Source organism: Anabrus simplex, chromosome 2, assembly GCF_040414725.1.
Source record: "Anabrus simplex isolate iqAnaSimp1 chromosome 2, ASM4041472v1, whole genome shotgun sequence".
Taxonomy (NCBI): Eukaryota; Metazoa; Arthropoda; class Insecta; order Orthoptera; family Tettigoniidae; genus Anabrus; species Anabrus simplex.
In genome coordinates this window covers 1,028,209,934-1,028,232,675 of record NC_090266.1, presented here as the reverse complement: position 1 = coordinate 1,028,232,675, position 22,742 = coordinate 1,028,209,934, and the positions used below count along the sequence as shown (strand labels likewise).

Genomic DNA, 22,742 nt, shown 5'->3' with positions numbered 1-22,742 from the left:
TGCTTCTGTACGAGAGTTACGAAACAGGATTGTCATAATAATTCACGAGAAGCAAACCCGTGTTAAATAATTGAATTTACATCCAGGTAAAATGCTGTCGGCTACTAACCATTGTAGCAGCATTAAATGAATGTCACTAAGCCCTAGGCATAGTGACATCAACTCCTTTATGACGGAGAAAATATTTATTATGTGAGGGCAATGACTGCCGTCAGAAATTTCTCACAGAGCTTCTATCATAAATCTCATTCTTTCACAAGCTGACCGGCAACAACCAATCGCAGCGTTTGTAATGTTATAATGCAGCCAATCACAGCATTGCTTACTTTGAGAGCGAGAGTTTACCGCGCGGACGGGAGGTAAATGACCTAGCCATAGAGCCCAAGGTCGTTCAGTGAGGAGCAAATAGGATGCGTAGGACAAGAGAGATAAGGGCGCCAACGGAACATATCATTGTGACAACTATCGGCTCAGTCCAACAACAATATGCTAGAGTTCACAGAGAATATGTTCCCACATGGACATGAAGGTCAGGGACGCGCACTGCCAGGTTGTTCGCCTGCCCAAGGTGAATGTCCGCTCCCTCCCCTCCCCTTCCCCCCGCCTATGCGCGCGTCTTCCGGCGGACATTGACACCCTGCGCTCGCGGCCTTCAACCCGTCGACCGAGATGTACGGCGCCATCTACTGCTCAACAAACGAACTTTAGGGATCAAAACTGGAAGATATGTTCACAAATATGTCTTAAAACTGTCATGAAATATACGTTGCAATTCTCTGACATTCAGCTGGACACTGAAATATATTTTTCCAGCGCATGTTAAACATATGTTTACTCTTAATATAGTCCAAATTACGTGAACGAGAAATAAGCTTGATTACATTTCAAGAACAAATGGAGATATGAAAGACAACCACTGCATAAACCTTATAATGACATAATTACATAACGCAGCATATTGAAGTAACCGCATTGTGACGTAACCAACTTTCTCCGTTGCTTTCTTCCAGCCGGGAACTTTCTTCGCACACTTCAGCAAGCTTGATCCTAGTACGCTACCTAGACACGGGTATGTCTGACTACCAACCACAAACTTATGAAGGAAGGACTTTTTTCCCAAATGAAGTTACCCTAGTTAACAGAATCTTAAAAATAAATGCGAAGCAATAGAAATAGCGGTATCAGGAAAATAGACTACTATATACAACAATTAAATTGATTGTCAATTTTAAGACCAACACAGGCTAGTTCTTAGGAAACGAACCTTAGATAAATTTAATACGGAGAGATATAGTAAGTAGAGCAATATGTCAGGCGCTCATCAACTGAGCTAAAAATTAGGATATCTTACCCGATGCCGGGCATTTAGCATTGAAGTGTGCTTCAATACGAGAGAACAAATTATTCGATTTACTGTTGTACGTTAATGCATTACTTTTCCGGTTAAAATCTCAGATTTCTGCCGTCTGTTAAAAAGTTGAAGGGGTATTAATTAAACTGCATTAGTAAATCTCAGTTTTGTTTATCAAGTTCTTTTTAAATATCACTTTCAAGGCTTTCAGGTAGCTCTCAATCTCTTGAAAATGAAGCACAGAAATGACTGGAAAATAGTCCAGTAAGTGAGCAGGCCGTGATTTATTCATGGTTCCTGGGAACGAGTACAGCTCTACCTCTATATACTGTACGTAATAATGGAACATGGAGGAGAGAAAAAATACAGTTTAGGCGCGATAATTTCACTGGCAAAATACAAGTGGAGTAACAATGAGGACGACACTAAGCTTACCAATGATATATTATTATTAGGATTACTCAGGAGTTATGAATACAATTGTTTAAGAACTCACCTTGCAGCCCTCACAGGAATGAACTCCATAATGGAATCCGGAGGCCTTGTCTCCACAAACTCGGCAGAGAACAGTAGTGCCATCAAACTCTGCAACACAAGTGAGACATGTCAATTTATTAGTAAGCAAATCACCACTAAATTACATTTTACACAATTGTATAGATAGAAAAATAATACATTGCGACAGTATGTTGCCAATATAATTTTATTTGCGCCGATATGATTGACAACTGTCAAAATATTGAGGAAACAGGAAAGGAACACAGCGTACCTATTTTTAACTCAGGTTCCCGATGACCTGTTGACGGTGTTGGCGTTGTATCCATGATAACACCCGTCGTAGACTCTGGCACTTGATCTGTCATCGCCTCAAAACCGTGGTGATTACTGTCCGTAACAATCATATTCGTAAAGCACTAACTTGCTCACAATAACACTATCTGTTCACACATGACACACGACAACACCACAACACTCAACAGCAGCCGGCGTGGTGAACCATTGGAAGTCCGCACGGAGAGTGAAAGTACGGCAGGCAGACGGCACTAAGACTAAGGTACCTCACACTCCTCACACTGCCACTGAACGAATGTCAATAAGTGTGGAAGCCTTCTTTACCTGAAGGGCAGTGCACACGATACTAGCCCTTGTTGTTGTAATAAAAGAGACTGAAGAGGGGGGACAGAGATAAACCTAAGTTTTAGCAAGTTTTTGAAGTTGGAGGTCATTGACAACAATGGCACAGTGGAAGCTCTGACCAATGAGAACAGTCCCCAAACTTGGAAGTCGCGCTGCGATTGGTTCACGGCTCCGGTACCCCTCGCACCCCGCTGCCTCCCTTCCCCTTCACACTATAGCATGCCGCGCCACTTCCCCTCGCGAGTTCAGTTCGGGGCTATGTCCGGGCACACTGTGAGAGGAGGAAGGAGGGGGGAAGGGAGGGTAGTTCAACGCCCCCGAACCTTGACTGAATTACCCAGACAAGCAGAGCTGAGGAGAGCGCCGGCCAAGGCCATCAACCAGCCTCTCCACTCTCCCACCGGCTGTCCTTTCACTTCCAAATTCCACCACCACCTAAATTGCTATCTCCTCTCGTACCCTTTTGATTCACTGGGCACACTGCCTAATATGCTAGAATATTTTCAATACTATTTAGATATTATATTTACCATGCTAATCATAATTTTATTTTTCATGCCGATTCACGCTGACCTCGTTACTCAAGCGGTCGAAGACAATGATCAGGGTAACTCAGACGCTAGCCATAACAATCGGGCGTTGAACCGACGATCTAGCAGCCAATGTGCAAGGCTGTTCACCCGGGAACTACTGCGTACGCGTGACGTCATATTTTCCCCTTCCTCCCGCAGCAAGCAAACAAAACACCTCACCAGTGTTAAGCTTGACATACAAACTGAAGCACATTCCCCACTGATAAGGCTGAGGACTATTCAGCACTATCTAGCTTTGTTTCCTTCAAAGAGAGTCTTTATTATATCGGTCAGTCACCGTTAAAACTGAAGGTTCAAAACTATGAAATGCCTGATGAATCATTAAGGCAAGCAGATAATCATGACAGCCGAAACGGTTAACAGAAGTGCATTCGTGACATTTTAAAAGTCAAGTCTGAGTTCCTAATGTGTCCAATTGTCAAACAATGAACTTCACTTGTTAAATCTCACTTCTAACTGACTGGCATTTCGAAGAATAGTGTGTTCCCATCTGTTAGTTAATTACACTTACACCCCACAACCAGCACCCAAACATAGTGGTACACGTACCTAACCCCCATAGGGTGTACCGGAAAAGTAGCTACAGAACAGGGGAGCCGAACATGTCCTCGGACACTCCGGGCACTAAAAGCCATACACTAAAGAAACGTAATTACACACTTATTTCTATTTCACGATTCACTATCGTCTATCGTACGGCAGTATTATCTCTGGTAAGATCCTACTACTATTACTTATATCTTATGATTCCTTTACAGTTCAACTACCTTTCTTGATGAGGGCATGGACCACTTTCCTACAACTCGCGTTACTATTCATTTGTTCAGAGTTAACAGTCGAAGACTGCTGGGATTCAAACAAAGCATCATCCTTGAGTAAGACATTCAGATGTCTATTTTCTCACAATTAGCTTGAAGTATTAATCTCACTAGGATGGCTGTGGTTCGAATCCCAGCCAATGCATGTGGCATTTTAAAGATTCCACGTGGCTATGAACACGATATCAGCAGTCACGTAGAACAACAAGCTTACTTGCTCTTGAACTGTTATTTTTTCAGTAAATACAGTAAAATGTCAACATGCACAAAGGGAGAAACATATCTTAAATTCCAACCTAATAAATCAATATCAATCAATACCCACGACAACGTTATCGTTATCACTGAAATGAAAGAGAATCCTTTCTTCTTTGCTCGTGCAACTAATAACAGGCTCATACCACCATCAAAATTAATAGTTTTATGTTAGCCTACTTCATTAATTACTGTAATTAACGTGGAATGTACAATATTTTGCTCTCACTTCCCCCAAATGCATGGGGCAACAGTAACTTTCTTCCCAGTCCCACCATCTACTTCTTTTTCTACCGCTTTTCCCGCACCTGTGGGGTCGCGGGTGCGAACTGTGTAGCGCATGTGGATTTGGCCCTGTTTCACAGCCGGATGCCCTTCCTGACGCCAACCCTATATGGAGGGATGTAATCACTATTGCGTGTTTCTGTGGTGGTTGGTAGTGTAGTGTGTTGTGCGAATATGAAGAGGAAAGTGTTGGGGCAAACACAAACACCTAGTCCCCGGGCCAGAAGAATTAATTAGAGGCGATTAAAATCCCCACCCGGCCGGGAATCGAACCCGAGACCCTCTGAACCGAAGGCCTCAACGCTGACCATTCAGCCAATGAATCGGACAGTCCCAACATCCACTAACTACTATATGTCTATCTGTTAGGTCATCAGCCCAGAGGCTGGTTGGATCCTCAAATAGCACCACCAAAGGTTATGCGATTATAAGGAAACCGCAAAAACCAATGGCAGCACCAAAATGAGGCGTACTAGGCAAGACGAGGAGTGAGGTAGTTTACCATTGCTTTCCTCACAGGGTCAGAAAGTGCTATTGCAGCACGACTGACCCTATGAGCAACACCTTTCATAACACTCAGATGCACTAGTCGTGCTCTGAATGTCATTACTCAGCACCACCCATATCCCAGCAGCTTCCATATTGTCACAGCAATTGATGAGACTGGGACTTCAGTGGAAGCTAAACTTTACTCTGGCCTGTGCCAAGAGATGGATACAAATGTACTGTATCCATCATGAAATGGCAGCAGGCAAAACTACTATAAAACAACCGTAAAGTTATAAAACACCTCTTAACACATATCAAGCACATAGGGCTGTCCATAAAAATATTCTAAAATAAATTAAAGAGTACATGAAGAGACTCTCAAACAAAAGCCTATTTTACTCAAATGCTACAAACCTAGGAAACTGAATACGGTAACCAATTCCTGTAAAATACAAAGAAAATTTGGCACATGTGAGTAATGAAAAGATGCACAATTAGCATATAGGACTGAAGGTTGATTAATTATGTGAACATTTTTGGAAAATTCGAAATTCATGCGAAAACGTATGTGACGAAATGTACAACTTGAGTATTCACTGCATAAACATAAAATACAGAACCGCATTAACAGTTACATATGTGGAGGAGCGAGAGTGCAGTCCTACTATCAGAGCCGAACAAATATGTATTTACTTTTTCCCACAATTATCAATAGATCTCCTTTAAAGCAATTCTCAACGCTCATAACCTGCCTGAAGGACGAGGTTGACGACTGTTTTGTATGGGATGTTTCAAGGTTCATGCTTACCGCTTGAGACCTCGGACAGAGCAACCCCTTTCATAATTGTGTTTTATTACATAAGGGCGGCCTACAGTTCTATTCAAAATTTCAGACCCCCAGTTGCTGACGTCAGCTACAAAAAATAAGGAAGAGATCGTGAAACTACCTTTTCCCTCATTCTACAATCTCCCCTTGTGAACCGGAGCAAACTGATATCATGACGCCAAATGACAACGTAGCACATAAAGTAAATTGACAGCTCAGATTTAATTTCATGTCTTCAGGATCACGTACAAGATCCCATCCTAGAATGAAGAGACAAAGCAGAGATCAGAAAATGAGACATACGAGCATCACTGTTTGTGTATCTCACTCTTCACTACAGCCGTGCACTGCAGATTTTCTTTTTGGTAGTGACTAAACTCGCGCTATCACATGGAAGGTTTTAGGGCACGCAAGGATGGGAAAGGGCTGGAATTGGGAACGAAGCAGCCGTTGCCTTAATTAAGTAGAGTCCCAATATTTAGCTGGTGAGAAAATGGTAAACTACGGAAAACCATCTTAAGGGCTGCCGACGATGAGGTTTGAACCCACCATCTCCCGAATGCAAACTCCAGTTACGTGACACGAACCACGCAGCCAACTCGCTCGGTGACTGCAGATTTATGTTTAAGTGTTACATTTCTCAATCAAGCATCTCGTGCAAGTACGGTTAGAAAAACAAGTCATGTGTTTTACACAGGTTGATAGTGACTAATCGTCAAGTCCTAGAATAGGTGCCAGTAATTACTATATTCCATTTCTATGAATATGGGATGGTGACTTGATTCTAAGAAATTACCAAACGTCATTGCCCTACATCCAGAAGTTCGGAGTCAATGGACTCGTCAGGTGCATGCTGGAACACACTGTGTCCAGGACAATCGCTTGAAGGCAGACTTCTATGTATACTGTAAGTATTCTTAACTTCCTTGCAACAAATGGGGTCATTTCTCTGTGACGTTAAGACGATAAATTTCACCATCACATTTACATCACACTCTATAGAAATATAAGGAGCGAATCTAGTAGTAGGTTAATATTTCACTACAGTATGTGTACATTGCAATATAGAACTGAAGTGCGTTCGGGTCTCGATCTTCTTACTTTCGGTGCAAGCGAAATGACTAGCGGTAGTTCAACACGTTTATCTAGTAAGAGTGAAAATGAGAGGTAAAAGTTATTTTTATACTCTTGTACATCACCACGTCAGGTGTACACGTTTCAAAATCGAACAAAGGGCACTGAAGCACTAGAATAAGCGTTATTGGCCTTCTAGATGTTTCTTCAAAATAAAACACAAACTCGGTCTGATTTCTTCGTTCAGCATTCTTGTTAGGGCGGTTCACTTTTCTATGGCTCTGTAAGTTGAGGTTGCTTCGGGCCACTGACCCACCGATCTAATCGGCAGTCTTCGGCTTCGCTCGGCTCGAGAGCGAGGTCATCCCAAGTCACTTACCCCAGTGGTACACAAACCCATGCCGACCCTGAGCTTCAAATAATAGAATAATACTATTTATATGTAGGCAACAAGTCAATAAAAGAGACCACTAGGAACATCTGCGACATGCACTCCTGTCCTTGCCAAAACGGTTCCTTTGTGTTAGTGTTACGGTCACTGTCTTTCTGTCACAACTGATGTTCTTTTCAGCCAGCAGGGTGTTAATACAGCTTGTATTGGTTCTATGGATAATTAACAACTGTAGGCGTTTTAGTCGGACAGAAAATAGAAACAAAATGACCAATTTGGACAGTTCTGATTAGCGATTTAAATTTCCAAGAGAATGATACAGTTGTCAGACTGCTGTGTCGCCGAGCAAATCGTAAATCAAACAACGATGTAAACTTCGAAGAATGCAACTTGAATGGTTTGCATAATATGTTTCAGTAAAGGGCCTTGCCATTTTTTTCTCACTGTCGATGGAGTAATATACAACAAAATATTCCCTCAATCACTTGACTGATGTTCCTGAATCATTAAAATAAGATCTGCTGAACTCTACTTCAGATGCGTTATTAGTTCGTCTCTTTGACAACCACAACCGCCCATCAAATTCATTTCATAATTATCATACTGCTACCACTTTACAGCAACTGTTATTCGTTCCCGAGGTAGTTTGTGATAGATAGGTGATACAATTTACTGGAGGTAGCTTCTGGCAAACAAATGCTAAAAGGGGAATTCTAAATCGCAGAGCATACTTTCTTCTTCATTTTTTTTTCTTTTGACGTAAAGAAAGTCTCAGTTCTATATTGAATGCAAACAGAGGGAACGTATTTCCCATTTATCCTGTAGATCAGAGAGGTTAATCGGTTTTGAAGAATTTGAATGGCAACATTTTACAAATAGCGTAGTTAAAGTGTTTAAGCGTCCCATGAAAACTTCACCTGGCAAGTGCGCGCTCAGTAGCTGGAGACGGTGAGAATGAGAGCGAAATGAGTGAGTGAAGAGTGACATTGAACTTTCTTCCAGCACTGCGATTGACCGCCTGAGTGCACGTGAAACATGAGATGATGGAATCCCTACCTGCAGATATTATCCACGACTATTTTTGAAACAGGTTTGCTGTCTACTTTCATAAGTATTCTAACCCAATAATAATAATAATAATAATAATAATAATAATAATAATAATAATAATAATAATAATAATAATAATAATAATAATAATAATAATAATAATAATAACAATAATAATAATAATAATAATAATAATAATAATAATAATAATAATAATAATAATACGTTAATTTCTTGTTCTATCAATACGGTATTACTCTTCTACCAATTGCTTATGAAGTATTCACAACAATATTACTCAACAGAGTACAATCTACACTTGACAGTCAACTGGGTGAATATCAAGCTGGATTTAGATATCACGACCTTTAAGAATAAAAACAGGTGTCAGACAAGGTGATGGCTTATCTCCACTCCTTTTCTATATCTTAGAAAAAGTTTGTGAGAATTCGGAATGAAAAACTGAAACACCATAATATATTACCATTTATGCTGGGGAGAAAGAACAAAGGTGTTGCAATAAATTGCCTAGCATCTACAGATGTTTTTGCCATATTCTCTGAAAGCCTAACTAATGCAGGGATACAAGTAAATCTTCCGGAAGAGAGAGCCAACATGGCAGACTTAAGAATTCCGGCAGAGAAAACAAAATTAATGACGAATATAAAAAAATGCTCCGAAATTGCTAGGAACAAATGTTGGTTCAATCGAAAGGGTAAAGCAATTCAAATAGTGGGGGAAACAATCCAAGAAAATGGTTTGGAAAAATCTGCTCTAGAGGCAAGGATACACAAAATGGAAAGAGCACATGATATAACAAAAAATGCATACAACAAAAAAGTTTATCCAAAAATCTTAAAATAAAGCACTACCACACAGTTGTGAAACCAGAATGCTTATATGCCAGTGAATGCTTAGTACTCAATTATAAACTTGAAAGATTGGACGTACTAGAAAGAAGAATTGTAAGAAAAATATTAGGCCCTCTAAGAACTACAGAATTTTGGAAATTAAGAAGTAATAACGGAATTTATCAGAACATAGAAAGCATATCTATAACAGTACGGAAGAGGAGACTGCTATTTTTTGGATGTATTTACAGAATGGACGACAGTAGACTAACCAAAATGATCTTCATGTATCTTTGGAAGAACATGTCAACAACCACTTGTATTCAAGAGATCAAAACAGACTTGGAAAGAAACATCAGAGAAGAAGAAATGGAAAGAGAAATTTTCACGAAGAAAGTTTAAAGATGGAAGGCAAAGAAAACCGGCACAAGGTGGTCTGAAGGAAGAAAAAAGAAACATAGTGAAACAATGAAGGAATGTTGGAAGAAAGGAACAACAACAAAGGATGAAGAATTGAAATTAGAACGTAGTCCCTAGTAGGCTCTAACGCATGAATAATAATAATAATAATAATAATAATAATAATAATAATAATAATAATATAATACAGTATTCATAATAATATTAATAACAACATTAGCGTGTGGCCTCCGAAGAGGCCTAGTGCAGGTCTTTCGAGTTGACGCCGTATAGGCGACCTGAGCGTCTGTGGGCATAGGGCCCTATGTATGATGAATTTTAATGCTGATGACGGCACAAACACCCAGTCCCTGACCAATCGGAATTAACCAATTAAGGGAGAGACCCCTTGGACCAAAGGCCAGCACGCTAGCCATTCAGCCGGACTCTGCATTATGAGAAATTATCCATGTTTGCTAGGCGGCGTAAGTAACGAGCACGTAGTGTTCTGGATAAGAGTTTTCATCAAAATATGAAGCTCGCATAGGTCATGAGACCTGGATTATGAGTGAACTCTGAAGACCCCAGCGTTTCGTGGTATATAAGGTGCTTGCTTGTTGTTTAAAGGGACGTATCATCTAGGTCATCGGCCCTGATATATGAGTCAGATTATGCAAGAAACTACTTTCTCTCAACAGTAAGACGGGTTTCATTATTGTTACATGGACTTCCGGTGATGACGAGTTTGTTGAAATATTGTTAACAACTGTTACATTCTGAAATGCCTTCAGAATACGTCAACAACATGACAATATTGCTTCCATGATGTCGTAGCTATATTAGTAGTTCATCGCTCTTTGTCGACCTCCTCCTGCATTTCCGATGGAAGAGAGCCCTTCCCGACAGGTAAACGACCGACCGAACGAAGATGATTGAGGAACAGAGGAAAAGAAAGGACGGAATGAACGGAACGGACGCAGACGTTCGGACAGAGCTCTGCGGGGCCGAGAGGTTGCTGACCCGAACAATGTGGTCTAGCGCTCCGGCACGACGCAACTCTCTTCGACTCTATTCGGCTACGCTCGGTTACGCTCGAGTCGGGGATTCCGGAAGTGCTGCCACACCTCGCAGTGTGCGCGCGAGTGAGCAGGTCGCCTGCTGCCTACACTCATCCCGAGTAGGCTTATGCTAAGTCCGGAACACAAATTCCTTGTAGCCTACTGTATTAACCACGTGCAAGAAAATTTCACAGTTTTAAAAATCACCTCAATTAACTCCATGCTTTTTGGAAAAGGAGAGGTACTGGTACCGGTAAGCTGCTTATTTGTGGATCTTTAATTGAGAAAGCCAGTGAAACTAGCAAACGTTCTGTCATGAAATATAGCCCAACTCGTACGTCATCTCAATTAACGTAGTTATTAAATAGATTTATAACATCATGGCCAATGAATATTCCTACAACAGTCTGATACAATTCATGATACCGGGGTGGGGGAATGTCAGGCAGTTGCACATGCCCTTGATCCTCCCCAGGCTTTAATAATGTTTGATTTGTCTCCTACATTCCCGGACACCACTGAAGAACACGACATTGGAATATGCAAGGATTTCTAGACCGACAATGAAGCGAGACATAAGGTCCATTGGCACTACAGCCCTCTGAGAGCAAGTCTGAGTGCCGCGTGACATTTGGGAATGTCAGTTTTCGAGCCCTTAGGTTTTGGCCTTCCACTACAGATATGTAGACCACCTATTTTACCGACATCACACTCATCGCGGGTATGCGAATTTCGGAACAAAAACTCTTTGTACTACCCACATGTCAGGAAAATGTATAGGACATGAGCAGGAGTTAAACTACGATGCACTTATCCAGTTAGTTATGCAGTATGTGTCATGTGGATGTAGGCTTGCATTATTCGACACATGGTGACTTCTAACTCCAATACCGGCAGTCTTGAAAATTATTTTCTATTGCTTCCTATTATTACACCAACCAAAAGTACCCTGATTAAGACCACGGTCGCTTCCTTCCCTGTCCTAGCTATTTCCTATCCCATCATCACCATTAAACCTGTCTGAGCTGGTGCGATGTTAGATGGAGGAGGAAAATTTCACAGCCTTGGTTTGCAGCTAATAAGACATATTAATGGGTTATTGCAGTTTTCACAGTTGTAACCTAAAAATATGAAATTTTATGTAACCGACACGTTCTAAAATCATTATATGTTACGATGTGAACGAAGTTAGGATATTCCCAGTTCTTCTTCTTGCTGCGAGAGTTTAACGAGGATAATTTTGAAGACGACATTCAAAGACTAGAATTAAGGAACAGTTACTCTCGTAATAATGGCTATGTCGTTCTGAGTCACCTGCGTGTGGGAGTGCCAACACACAACGATTCCTTATGGCACAAACGATGAAGTAACATTCAGTTCCATGTGGTTTAGTTCTCGTATCTTTGCACATTATCCCTCTGACACTTTAGTAACTCTCTCCTAAGGTACAAGTCAGAGATAGCTGATTTTATACATAATCATTCTATACTGAACGTTCCACTGATTAACCTCAGGTGATGTCAATACTAGTGCGCCTTTGACGTCAAGCATTGTCGAATTCCGGGTATGCAGTATGAGTGTAACAGCATAAAAATACATTGATGTTGGTAGAGAACAATCTTTATGTGACCGTATAGTAAGTATGGAACAAATGGACCCTTTCAGGTACATAAGACATGTATTTTCTCAGTACAGTACAGTAATCGGATCTATATTTTCCGAACTGGAAGGTAATATAGAGGATACGACGATGTTGCCCGTCGGAAGCGAAAGGTGGGTGAAATCAGGATATCTTATTTTCATATAGGCCTACCTGATATTAAGTGACCTAAAAATAGTGAATGACTAGCTTAGAATAGGAGCAGGTGGCAACAGTGGGAGGAGATCATTTCCTAATGAAGAAAAAGAATAAACCAAACCGCATGGCGGAACAGCCCCAAAGGACTTGGTCTACCAAGCGACTGCTGCTCAGCCCGAAGGCCTGCAGATTGGGAGGTGTCGTTTCATCGGCACGACTAATCCTCTCGGCTATTATTCTTGCTTTCTAGACCGGGGCCGCTATTTCGTCTGTCAGACAGCTCCCCAACTGTAATCACGTAGGCTGAAAGTACCTCGAACCAGCCCTCAGATCCAGCTAGAAATTCCTGACCTGTCCGGGAATCGAACCCGGGGCCTCCGGATAAGGGGAAGGCACGTTACCCTTACACCGCGGGGCCAGCAGAAAAAGAATAAGTTAGGATTTAATGCATTGAGAGAAAGTGTAGAAGGGATTGGTTTAGACGGTGGAACCACGTGATCCAATTGAATGAGAATAGGTTCTCTGAGGGATGAATGAACTCGGCGATAGAGGATATGAGGAGCAAACGGAGGCATAGGGGAGATGTTTATAAGCATTACTGAATGACTTAAGTGTCTTCTTCTTGTTCTTATTCCTGGTCTTTTCCCGAATTATTATGGTCAGCAATTGATATGGATTTGGTCCAGTTTCACGACCGGATGCCCTTCCCGATGCCAACACTATGCGAAGGGATGTATTCACTATTGCTTGTTTCTGTGGTAGTTGGTAGAGTAACGCGTCGTGTGTAGATGACGGGAAGTGTATTAAGACCAACGCAAACCTCCAGTCCCCGAGCCAGAGGAAATAACAATACGTTGTAATAATCCCCGGCACGGCTCTATGAACCGTAGTACGCTGTTCATTTTGATTAAGTGTAAAGGCATAAAAATAGACGGTCTTTGAGACAGTTCGTGCAATCTGAACCTTTAAAGGCATTGCAGTTTACACGAAAAATGTGAGACCTTTGATGAATGTATGAACATATTCATTTATTCATGCATGGAGTAATAGGCCTACGAGATAGCCTTGCTGAAACACCATATTTTACGTAATTTCCGAAGTTCAGCAACGTTTGGCGTGGTCAGCATTTAGATGGGAAGACTGTGCGATCTTAGCTTGTGGAACATAAAGGAATTAGCCAACCTACCGTAGGTAAAGTTTGACTGAGTGTGCCTGATCCTGGCCAAAGTCCACCTTTTAGACCCCAGATTAGAAAGGTACGTCATTTATTTTCAGAAGCAAAGGGAAATATTTATGAGTGTATTGGGTACAACAGGTTTGTAATATGCGGTACACTAGATCTTACTAGGTATAACATTACATGATATTTCCTAGTTTCACATTCCATAGCCTGTTAAAATAATCTAAGTGAACTGTGTGAAAAGCCATATAAAGAAATGTTAACACTGACCAGACGACGGGAGCCAGCGACCGGCCCGAAAATAATCCAGGAATAGAGAAAGAGAACCTGGAGATAAACAAATACGAGCGGATCAACAGTGACAGGCTTATCCCAGCCAACCTTCTACTTCCGCTTCTTGTCGAGGCTGGGTCAATGACAGGGCTAAACGATGATGCTAAGCGAACCACGTACATATGTGACATGAATGGACAAAGTTTGTACATTAGGACATACGGAGGGCGATCACCTGTACGGTGCTATTCTGACGTCAGTAAACACAGAGTCCATTGCCCCCGTGACGTACTTTCACTGTTCGCAACACTCGGCTAATGTGGGCTAACAGTAACTTCGCTGATATTGTTTGATCCTTTGTCTACTCCTCATAATGGTTGCCCTCAACACAAGCTTCAATTCATCTTTAATACTCAAAATTTCGTTGGTACTAATCAACTGACAGGACCGAACTAAAGTAGTCTACAGTGCACTGATGTTTATTGTTCTTCTCATCGAAGTAAGCAATACCCGAGAAAATCTTTTCTTCGAGTTATCCTTACCCATAAAGGAAAGAAAACCACGGCGATAAGCTTATTGGAAAACATCCCTATCTGGTACCGGTAATGAAATTATCTTTGATCTATGTTTAATTCAGAAAGTAGGAGGTTTGAATCTTCACATGGAAGTAGGTTGCCAGGCGTAATAACTCGGTGAGATCGTCGTATGAGGGCCGTGGGCCGATCTAAGTCAATTAGTTGAGAGTTTCGAAACGAAAAGTAACGTTCTAATGATTTAATTTTCTATGCAAAATTGCTCGTCCCTTGACGATATGAAGTTATGCAGAGCAAGAAACTTTTGAACTTCAGTCATTAAGTCGTACCAAAATGGTTGACTACTTCAAACCCTCACATACCAGGGTGATTATTCTGTACTCCTTGAAACCCTTTTGTTATTTCTGCCGAGGATGAGATGGAGGAATTTGTAATTGCATGTAACATTACGACGCCAACCTTTGCATGTATTAAGAAACTATCTGCTAATTGTTTCGAACTGCTATTCTAGTCACCAATAGGTCGATTAGGGCAACGACCCCTCTCATTATGCACACATGTTAGCTAATTCGAAGTACTTGGTTATTTTCTTGGCCGCAGCTCCAGCGAGGCAGGGGGAGTGCGGTGAGGTAGGCGCGGGCGGGTCAAGGCAGTTCACTACACTAGGTCAATGATCTCCCGGCAGCGAACACACTGCTTGATTTCACTCCTCCGTCCACAGTTCAAATCCTACATTACTGCTTGTTCATAAATAAGGAAGCAGATGCCCAGTGACCTTCAATAAGATTTTCCTATTTAAGGAATCTGTGCTAACTAGGAATATGAGACGTTAACCTTTATCCCTTTCCTATTTTAGGTCTCACTTTCTTTTCTTGTGTTTATAGGATGATCCGGCCTCACGGTTTACAGGTAGCAAGCCTGACTCTTACTGAGAGACTCCGGGTTCGATTCCTGGTCAAGGATTTTTACCTGGATCTGAGGGCAATTTCGAGGGTCATTCAGCCTACGTGAGAACAATTGAGGTATTATCTGACGGTGAGATAGCGGCGGTCTAGAAAGCCAAGAATAACGACCGAGATGATTCATCGCGCTTACCAGGCGTCACCTCGTAATCTGCAGGCCTTCGGGCTGAGCAGCTGTCGCTTGGTAGGCCAAGGCCCATCAGGGCTGCAGAACCATGGGCTTATTTGTTTGGTAGTATGTTTCAGAAGAAAATGTGGGTTTTATAATTATAGATATGGGCTTTTCTGTTCTCATTTCCGATCAAGGGGAAAAGTGGGTTGCAGCTGCGTTCAGGAGCGTTGGAAATGACATGTTAGTTTCCGAACTTTCTTCCCTACTTAAAATTTCCAAAACAGATCACGACAAGACAATTTTTTTAGTTCAGTATTTGTACCCTTGCCTCCGCTTGAAAACAATGACCAATCGTTAAGACGTTAGCTTCCTTCTTGGAAGGGCTGAGAATCAGACCTCAGTAACAACGTACTGGACTGGCTGCGTAGGGTACTTGGTTGAGGCGTTCGCCTTCTATATTCATGGTTGGGGGATCGAATACTGTTGCAGTTGGCCGGCATTGAAGAGTGTTTAAATATGAAAGATCCGTTTCTGTAGATTTACCGGCATACAAAGAACCTCCAATGAGTGTTTCTACCGGGGTTAAAGGCCTGTGGAGGTGTAATACTGTTTACATAACCTAGTGTACAACTTCCCAAGAGTGTACTATTAACAGTCAAATATCTCAGTAGACCCCAGATTAGAAAGGATACATTAATGAAACACACGGGAATGTTTGGTGAGATTACTGAATGAAATTAACGGGATGGGGGATGTATATGAATTATAAATATGAATAAATTGTATATTTCTTTGTTATATTATTGTTTGTAATTATCATATCATCTGTAGTAGGAGTAGTGTCGAATCTTTGATTATAAATAACAAATCAAATCAAAATTCAATTTGGCTGTCTGGCCTTAAGTTGCTCTTAATGAATCCGGTTGCTCCAACATCTAGTCCTAACATAATGCGACAGCTCCCAAATTCAGCCCATTACTGCACTGAAGCTTGCCGAAAGTGCCTATGAATGTTAATAATATGATTCAAAATAATAACCAACGTTGGTTTTTATTTCTAGCAAGAAATGTTATAATGACAGTCTCAATGAGGTTGAAAAGACACCAGACAAACAATGCTAGAAAATTATTCTTCATCATTAAAAAATCGAACGAAATCAGAAGATTAACACGGTGAGAACTCCAAATGTAGGATTACAGAACAAAAGTAGGGTAGGAATGAGTCCAAGCTCAGCGGAATTGGGTCTTGTCCTTAATCTGGCTAGTGCTTTCGATAATGGCCGTTGAAGGAAACCAAGCTCGTTGCTCGGGTAACCGAGTTCATCGCACTGGCCTGCCCCCCCCCCCCTCCCCTCCACGATCCTCCGGCAGTCGTACGTCTCTAGGGAGCCAGCTAACGGGACATGAGTTCGTTGACTGCACTGCTCAAGAGGGGTTCGTTTACCTTCCCAAGTACTTGGAGCTTACTTCTCATAACACAAGGAAAAACAATGACTAGATATTCCAAGTATGGTGTTATAGTAGATACTACAATTCCATTGCGCCGTATATCAAGATCACAAGTGAAGTATGGGGATATGAGACTACCAAATGCTCCACAAGAACTCCACCTGAACATTGTTTCAAACAGCCATTATTTTCGAAGGAACCTCCGCTAAATTAGATAAACATGCAAGAATTGTTCATGGGCATAGTACAGCATAATGCAATGAACACTTCTTCTCTATTATAAAACAGTAAATAGGATTATTATTAATAATAATATTGCTATTATTAATATTAATAATATAGTAAATACAGTAGTAATCAGAAATCACTAACCAAAAGAACTGGAACTCCCCACTTTTCAACGGAGGACCCCTGTGTGTCAGTAGAATATGATGTTCGATACTTCACAGGAACAAGTGAGATAACTCCTACCGAGGATATCTGTGATCGTCCGATGGGGAGTGTTGGATACATAACAGGAGCAAGTGAGATAACTAGTACCGAATATATCTGCGATCTTGTGGTATGGGAAAGGGGTTCAACGGAGAAGAAAGCGGCCGTGGCCTTAATTAAGGTACAGCCCCAACATTTGCCTGGTGTGAAAATGGGAAACCACGTAAAACCATCTTCAGGGCTGCCGACGGTGGGATTCGAACCCACTATCTCCGAATGCGACCCTAACCGTACGGCCAACTTGCAGGTAATATGGTATTAGATAAAGGTGACAACATTGAAGTTCCTGTGTAGCAGGTATATGAGCTATTAGATACCACAGGAGCAGAGGTATAGAACGGTAACGCAAATTTGCATTAAAGACGAAGACAATAATTTGAAATTGATAAGGCTCGAGTATTGCAGCAAACGTATTTGCAGTAAATAGGTACTTATATTGCAGGTCTAAATATGTCCAGAACAGACCATTCGAAATCTTAAGAAAATACAAACTTCAACAGAAAATGATGATCAGGACACTTACACCACAACTTCATAGACATTAATCTAAGAGTCGATTCTGTGTTACAAGCAACATAACAAGGAGCATCGTAACGAGGATGGAATATATACTCTACAGAATAGAAATGAGGGTATGGCTGACATGCTTTTTTATGTTCTACGTTCGAAGTAGAGTCCGAACCACACGGACGTGAAATTTCGTTTTAAAAACTCACATGATTTGGTCTAAATTCCCACAACGGCCACCGTGGTGAGAAGCCAGAGAAAACCGCTATTCTGCTATCACGCCCCTAAACCAGTTCAATAAATAAATAAATAAATAAATAAATAAATAAATAAATAAATAAATAAATAAATAAATAAATAAATACTGTAAATACTAATAATAATGTTATAGGTTTTAACCACACCTGGGCGACTGGAGTGGGACATTGATGATGAATTGATGATGATGATGATGAATGTTATTGGTTTTACTTCCTACTAACTGGGTTAAAGGTTTTCGAAAACAATAAAGTGCAGGAATTTTGTCCCGTAGGCGTTTCTTCACGTGCCAGCAAATCTACCGGATAACTATCATTTATTGTATATTGGACAAAATAAGTGCCATTATGAGTTTAATCTAAGGGACAAAACAAACGATCCTTTAAATCATCTCGTGTAGCCTTAATCGCTAGTGTAGAAACCAGCAACCGGAGTGAAGGGACATCTCTTCGTTGTGGGAAGTATAGGGCCCCGTCAGATTATTCCGGAAGGAATGGGACGCGTGAGTATACATACCTAACGAATGTCACGTAATGACGTCGACGTCAACTAAGTCATCAAGGTCAGGGATATCTAAGACAATAAGCCACGTTACCAATATACTGAGCCTATGGATGTCTACTGAAAGTATGTTTCATATCGGGTGTCACAAGATATCAACTTGGTGACGTGAACTAGTAAACAAACAACGCAATATACTCGGATGAACTCTCGCCAAGTCATTCCCCTCTGGCCTGGCCTCCCACACGCTTAAGTAATCAGTCCCGTACTTTCCCAGAAGTGGCGCCGAGTAAGCTCTCGTTCCGCTTCCATGAATACCTTATAGAATGAATTTGAACGTTCACTTGCCGAAATACATTTAATTACAGGAATATGACATCGGGTTTGATTATCCTTTGTGATAGAAACCCTTATCATGGTTGTCACTCTCATAAGAAGACCCAAAATTCTTTAACTGCAAATTGAAATGAAATGGCGTGTGGCTTTTAGTGCCGGGATTTGTCCGAGGACTTCGGCTCGCCAGGTGCAGGTCTTTTGAATGACACCCGTAGGCGACCTGCGCGCCGCGATGAGGATGGAATGATGGTGAGGACGGCACATACACCCAGTCCCCGTGCCAGGCGAATCAACCAATCATGGTTAAAATTCCCGACCCTGCCGGGAATCGAACCCGGGACCCCTGTGGCCAAAGGCCAGCATGCTAACCATTTAGCCATGAAGCCGGACAACTGCAAATTAAAGTAATGAGACAAACAATTCCCGATAAATGGTACACACTGTTTATCAAATAGACCTAGTAAGATAAGTGAAACACTCTATGACCCGGAGTGAGCACTTTCTTATCTTTCCTCCTGCATGGCATAATTCATGGGCTAGGTTCGAATGGGCTATCTTACTGTAAGTGCTGACAAAGAGTTGACTTTCACTTTCGTAATAAACAGTAATATTTAAAGTGTTATCTCAAGAGTTGTATTCATAATTACATGGAATTTTGAACCGGAATGTTCAATGTGAATTTTCGACAGACACGGATTACATGTTTGAGGTTTTTACAATTTGGGGCCTATTCCATTCGAGTCATCGTTAGTAGAGCTATACCGCTGGGCATCCAAGCTCTCCTAGTAGGATCCAGACCTACCATCTGTCCAATGAGAGTACTACTAACTTTTCTTTCTTTCTTTCTTTCTTTCTTTCTTTCTTAATCTGTTTAACATCCAAGGTTAGTTTTTCCCTCGGACTTAGCGAGGGATCCCACCTCTACCACCTCAAGGGGAGTATCCTGGAGCGTGAGACATTGAGTTGGGGGATACAGGTGGGGAGGAGGACTAGTGCCTCGCCCAGCCTGCCTCACCTGCTATGTTGAATAGGGCCTTGTGGGGGGGGGGGATAGGAAGATTGGAAGGGATATACAAGGAAGAGGGAAGGAAGCAGCCGTGGCCTTAAGTTAGGTACCATCCCGGCATTTGCATGGAGGAGAAGTGGGGAAACCACGGAAAACCACTTCCAGAATGGCTGAGGTGGGAATCGAACCCACCTCTACTCAGCTGATCTCCCGAGGCAGAGTGGACCCCGTTCCAGCCCTCGTACTACTTTTCAAATTTCGCGACAGAGCCAAGAATCGAACCCGGGCCTCCGAGGGTGGCAGCTAATCACACTAACCACTAAACCATAGAGGCGGACTACTAACTTTTCTACGGGCGAATAATACGTTATACATTTGATCTAGTAAATTAAACTTTCCCATTGAACATTGAGATTCTGGCGTCATTTGAGTCTGTTTGAAAAACCAACCTAGTTTCGTTTCTTCCGCAATGGCGATAAGGTGATTAATTGCGTCTGACACATAGTTTCAGTCATAAAGTCAAAAAGTGAGGCAACACAGCTACAGTTCCGTGCTGACCCACCCACACATTGCGAAGTGTATTCACCCCGCTGCGCTTGCAGTAACATATCGAACGCCAGGCATCTCTGTCGGTAAAATCTATTGTGCAGTGACCCTATTTACAGTTCCAATATTCAACACGACCGAGCAAGTGGCCGCGCGGTTTGGGTTACGTAGCTACCAGCTTGCATTCGGGAGATAGTGGGTCCGAGCCCCACTCCCACTGTCGGCAGGCCTGAAGATGGTCTTCACATCGGGCGAATGATAGGGTTATGCCTTAATTAAGGACACGGCTGCTTCCGTCCCACTCCTAGCCCTTTCCTATTCCATTGTCGCCATACGATATATCTATCTATCTATCTATCTATCTATCTATCTATCTATCTATCTATCTATCTATCTATCTATCTATCTATCTATCTATTATTATTATTATTATTATTATTATTATTATTATTATTATTATTTGTAAAGCAAAATTGTGAATATACATACCGGTATACGACACAATGCAATTAGGATTTTTTAAGAAAAAACCTGTTATAGGTCAAATAATAATAATAATAATAATAATAATAATAATAATAATAATAATAATAATAATAATAATAATAATTGCAACAAAAAATTTCATTAAATTTTCAAGAATCCGGTCGGATCTCTCGAACTGATGTGGAAATAAACATCTGCAGTTTAATAAGCAAGGAGTTCACAATTCTATTATTATTATTATTATTATTATTATTATTATTATTATTATTATTATTATTATTATTATTATTATTATTGATTTATATTAAATTACGAAATAAATATGAATAGGAGGCCCATCCTGAAACGTAGGACATGAGTATGTTGAAAGCCCGCCAGGTAGTGAACTCGTGCTTACGTAATAGCGAGCGCGTATGAGTGTCCTCTTTCGCGGTCAATCACCTCAAGAGATTCAGCACACAGCAACATAGTATGATGCAGAAGGAAAAGTCCTTTCGCCTCAACTCTTCATGATGAAATAAGACTGAAATCCTGCCTGCAGAATGCTAAAAGTCAAGGATTAGCTTACCAACCAAAGATGTAGGTGCGTTATGAAAGAACAGAATGTCACAAATACGAACCGTAAGGAAATTGCGTAAGATGTAATTATAAATACGCTAATCAATTAATGAACATATTTTGAGCGTTGTATACGCATATTTACGGACAGTTAATTATGCCTTTATTTTTAGATAAATAAACGTTCTTTACTTTAGGATATGATGGCCCCTAAGAAGTGGAAAATAAAAGTTTCATCAATTCCGAACATCAGCTAAAAGCTCTATACTCGGCCGCTCTTGTACACTAGATATTAACAGTCCATGGTACTCATTCCTGTTGCAGGCCGAATGAACCCTAGGATCACATAGCTGTCCAAAAGTGGCAAGTCTAGATTCTAATTCCAACCAGCACCATGACGTAATAAGTTAGGCTCCTGTCTTTGTTCGAGGTTATGAGATCGCATTTTGGCACTCTTGTATCTTAAGACCTATAGCAATTGAAGGGACGTCAAATATTATTATTATTATTATTATTATTATTATTATTATTATTATTATTATTATTATTATTATTATTATTAATCTGTTTACCCTCCAGACTTGGTTTTTCCCTCGGACTCAGAGAGGGATCCCACCTCTACCGCCTCAAGAGCAGTGTCCTGGAATGTGATACACCAGTCTCACCGCTGGATACCGTGGTTCAAATCCCGGTCACTCCATGTGAGATTTGTGCTGGACAAAGTGGAGGCGGGACAGATTTTCCTCCGGGTACTCCGGTTTTCCCTGTCATGTTTCATTCTAGCAACACTCTCCAATCTCATTTCATTTCATTAATCATTCATTAATCACTTCCCCAGAGGAATGCGACAGGCCTCGGCAGCCGGCACAATTCCCATCCTCGCCACTAGAAGGGGGCTTCATTCATTCCATTCCTGACCCGGTCAAATGACTGGAAACAGGCTGTGGATTTTCATTTTCATCTAATGGTGAGAGGCCGGCGCGCTGCTGTCTGAGCCACGAAGGCTCTTCTAGCCTCTGAATAAAGGACGAATATATTAATAGGTAAACTACGCATGACAGAACAGCAGGCTTCATAAACTCAACCCTCCCATGTAAAATAAAACATTTAATAAGTATGAACCCGGAATGTGACAGAGGAAGGAAGAAAGGTTTTGAGGGAACTCGGTC

General features: G+C 41.3%; 1 protein-coding gene across 3 annotated transcripts in view; it reads right to left on the bottom strand.

Annotated features, from left to right (window-relative positions):
• The window catches only part of LOC136864654 (nuclear hormone receptor E75), a 277,570-nt gene that overhangs the window by 21,968 nt on the left and 232,860 nt on the right, over positions 1-22,742 (bottom strand). For 2 of the 3 annotated variants that reach the window (XM_067141934.2, XM_067141936.2), the window contains exon 2: positions 1,848-1,936. In XM_067141934.2, the coding sequence (XP_066998035.1) occupies positions 1,848-1,936 (89 nt within the window). Of the gene's footprint in view, positions 1-1,847; positions 1,937-2,120; positions 2,389-22,742 lie in introns of those variants that run through there. The other variant, XM_067141935.2, reaches the window with a different exon arrangement.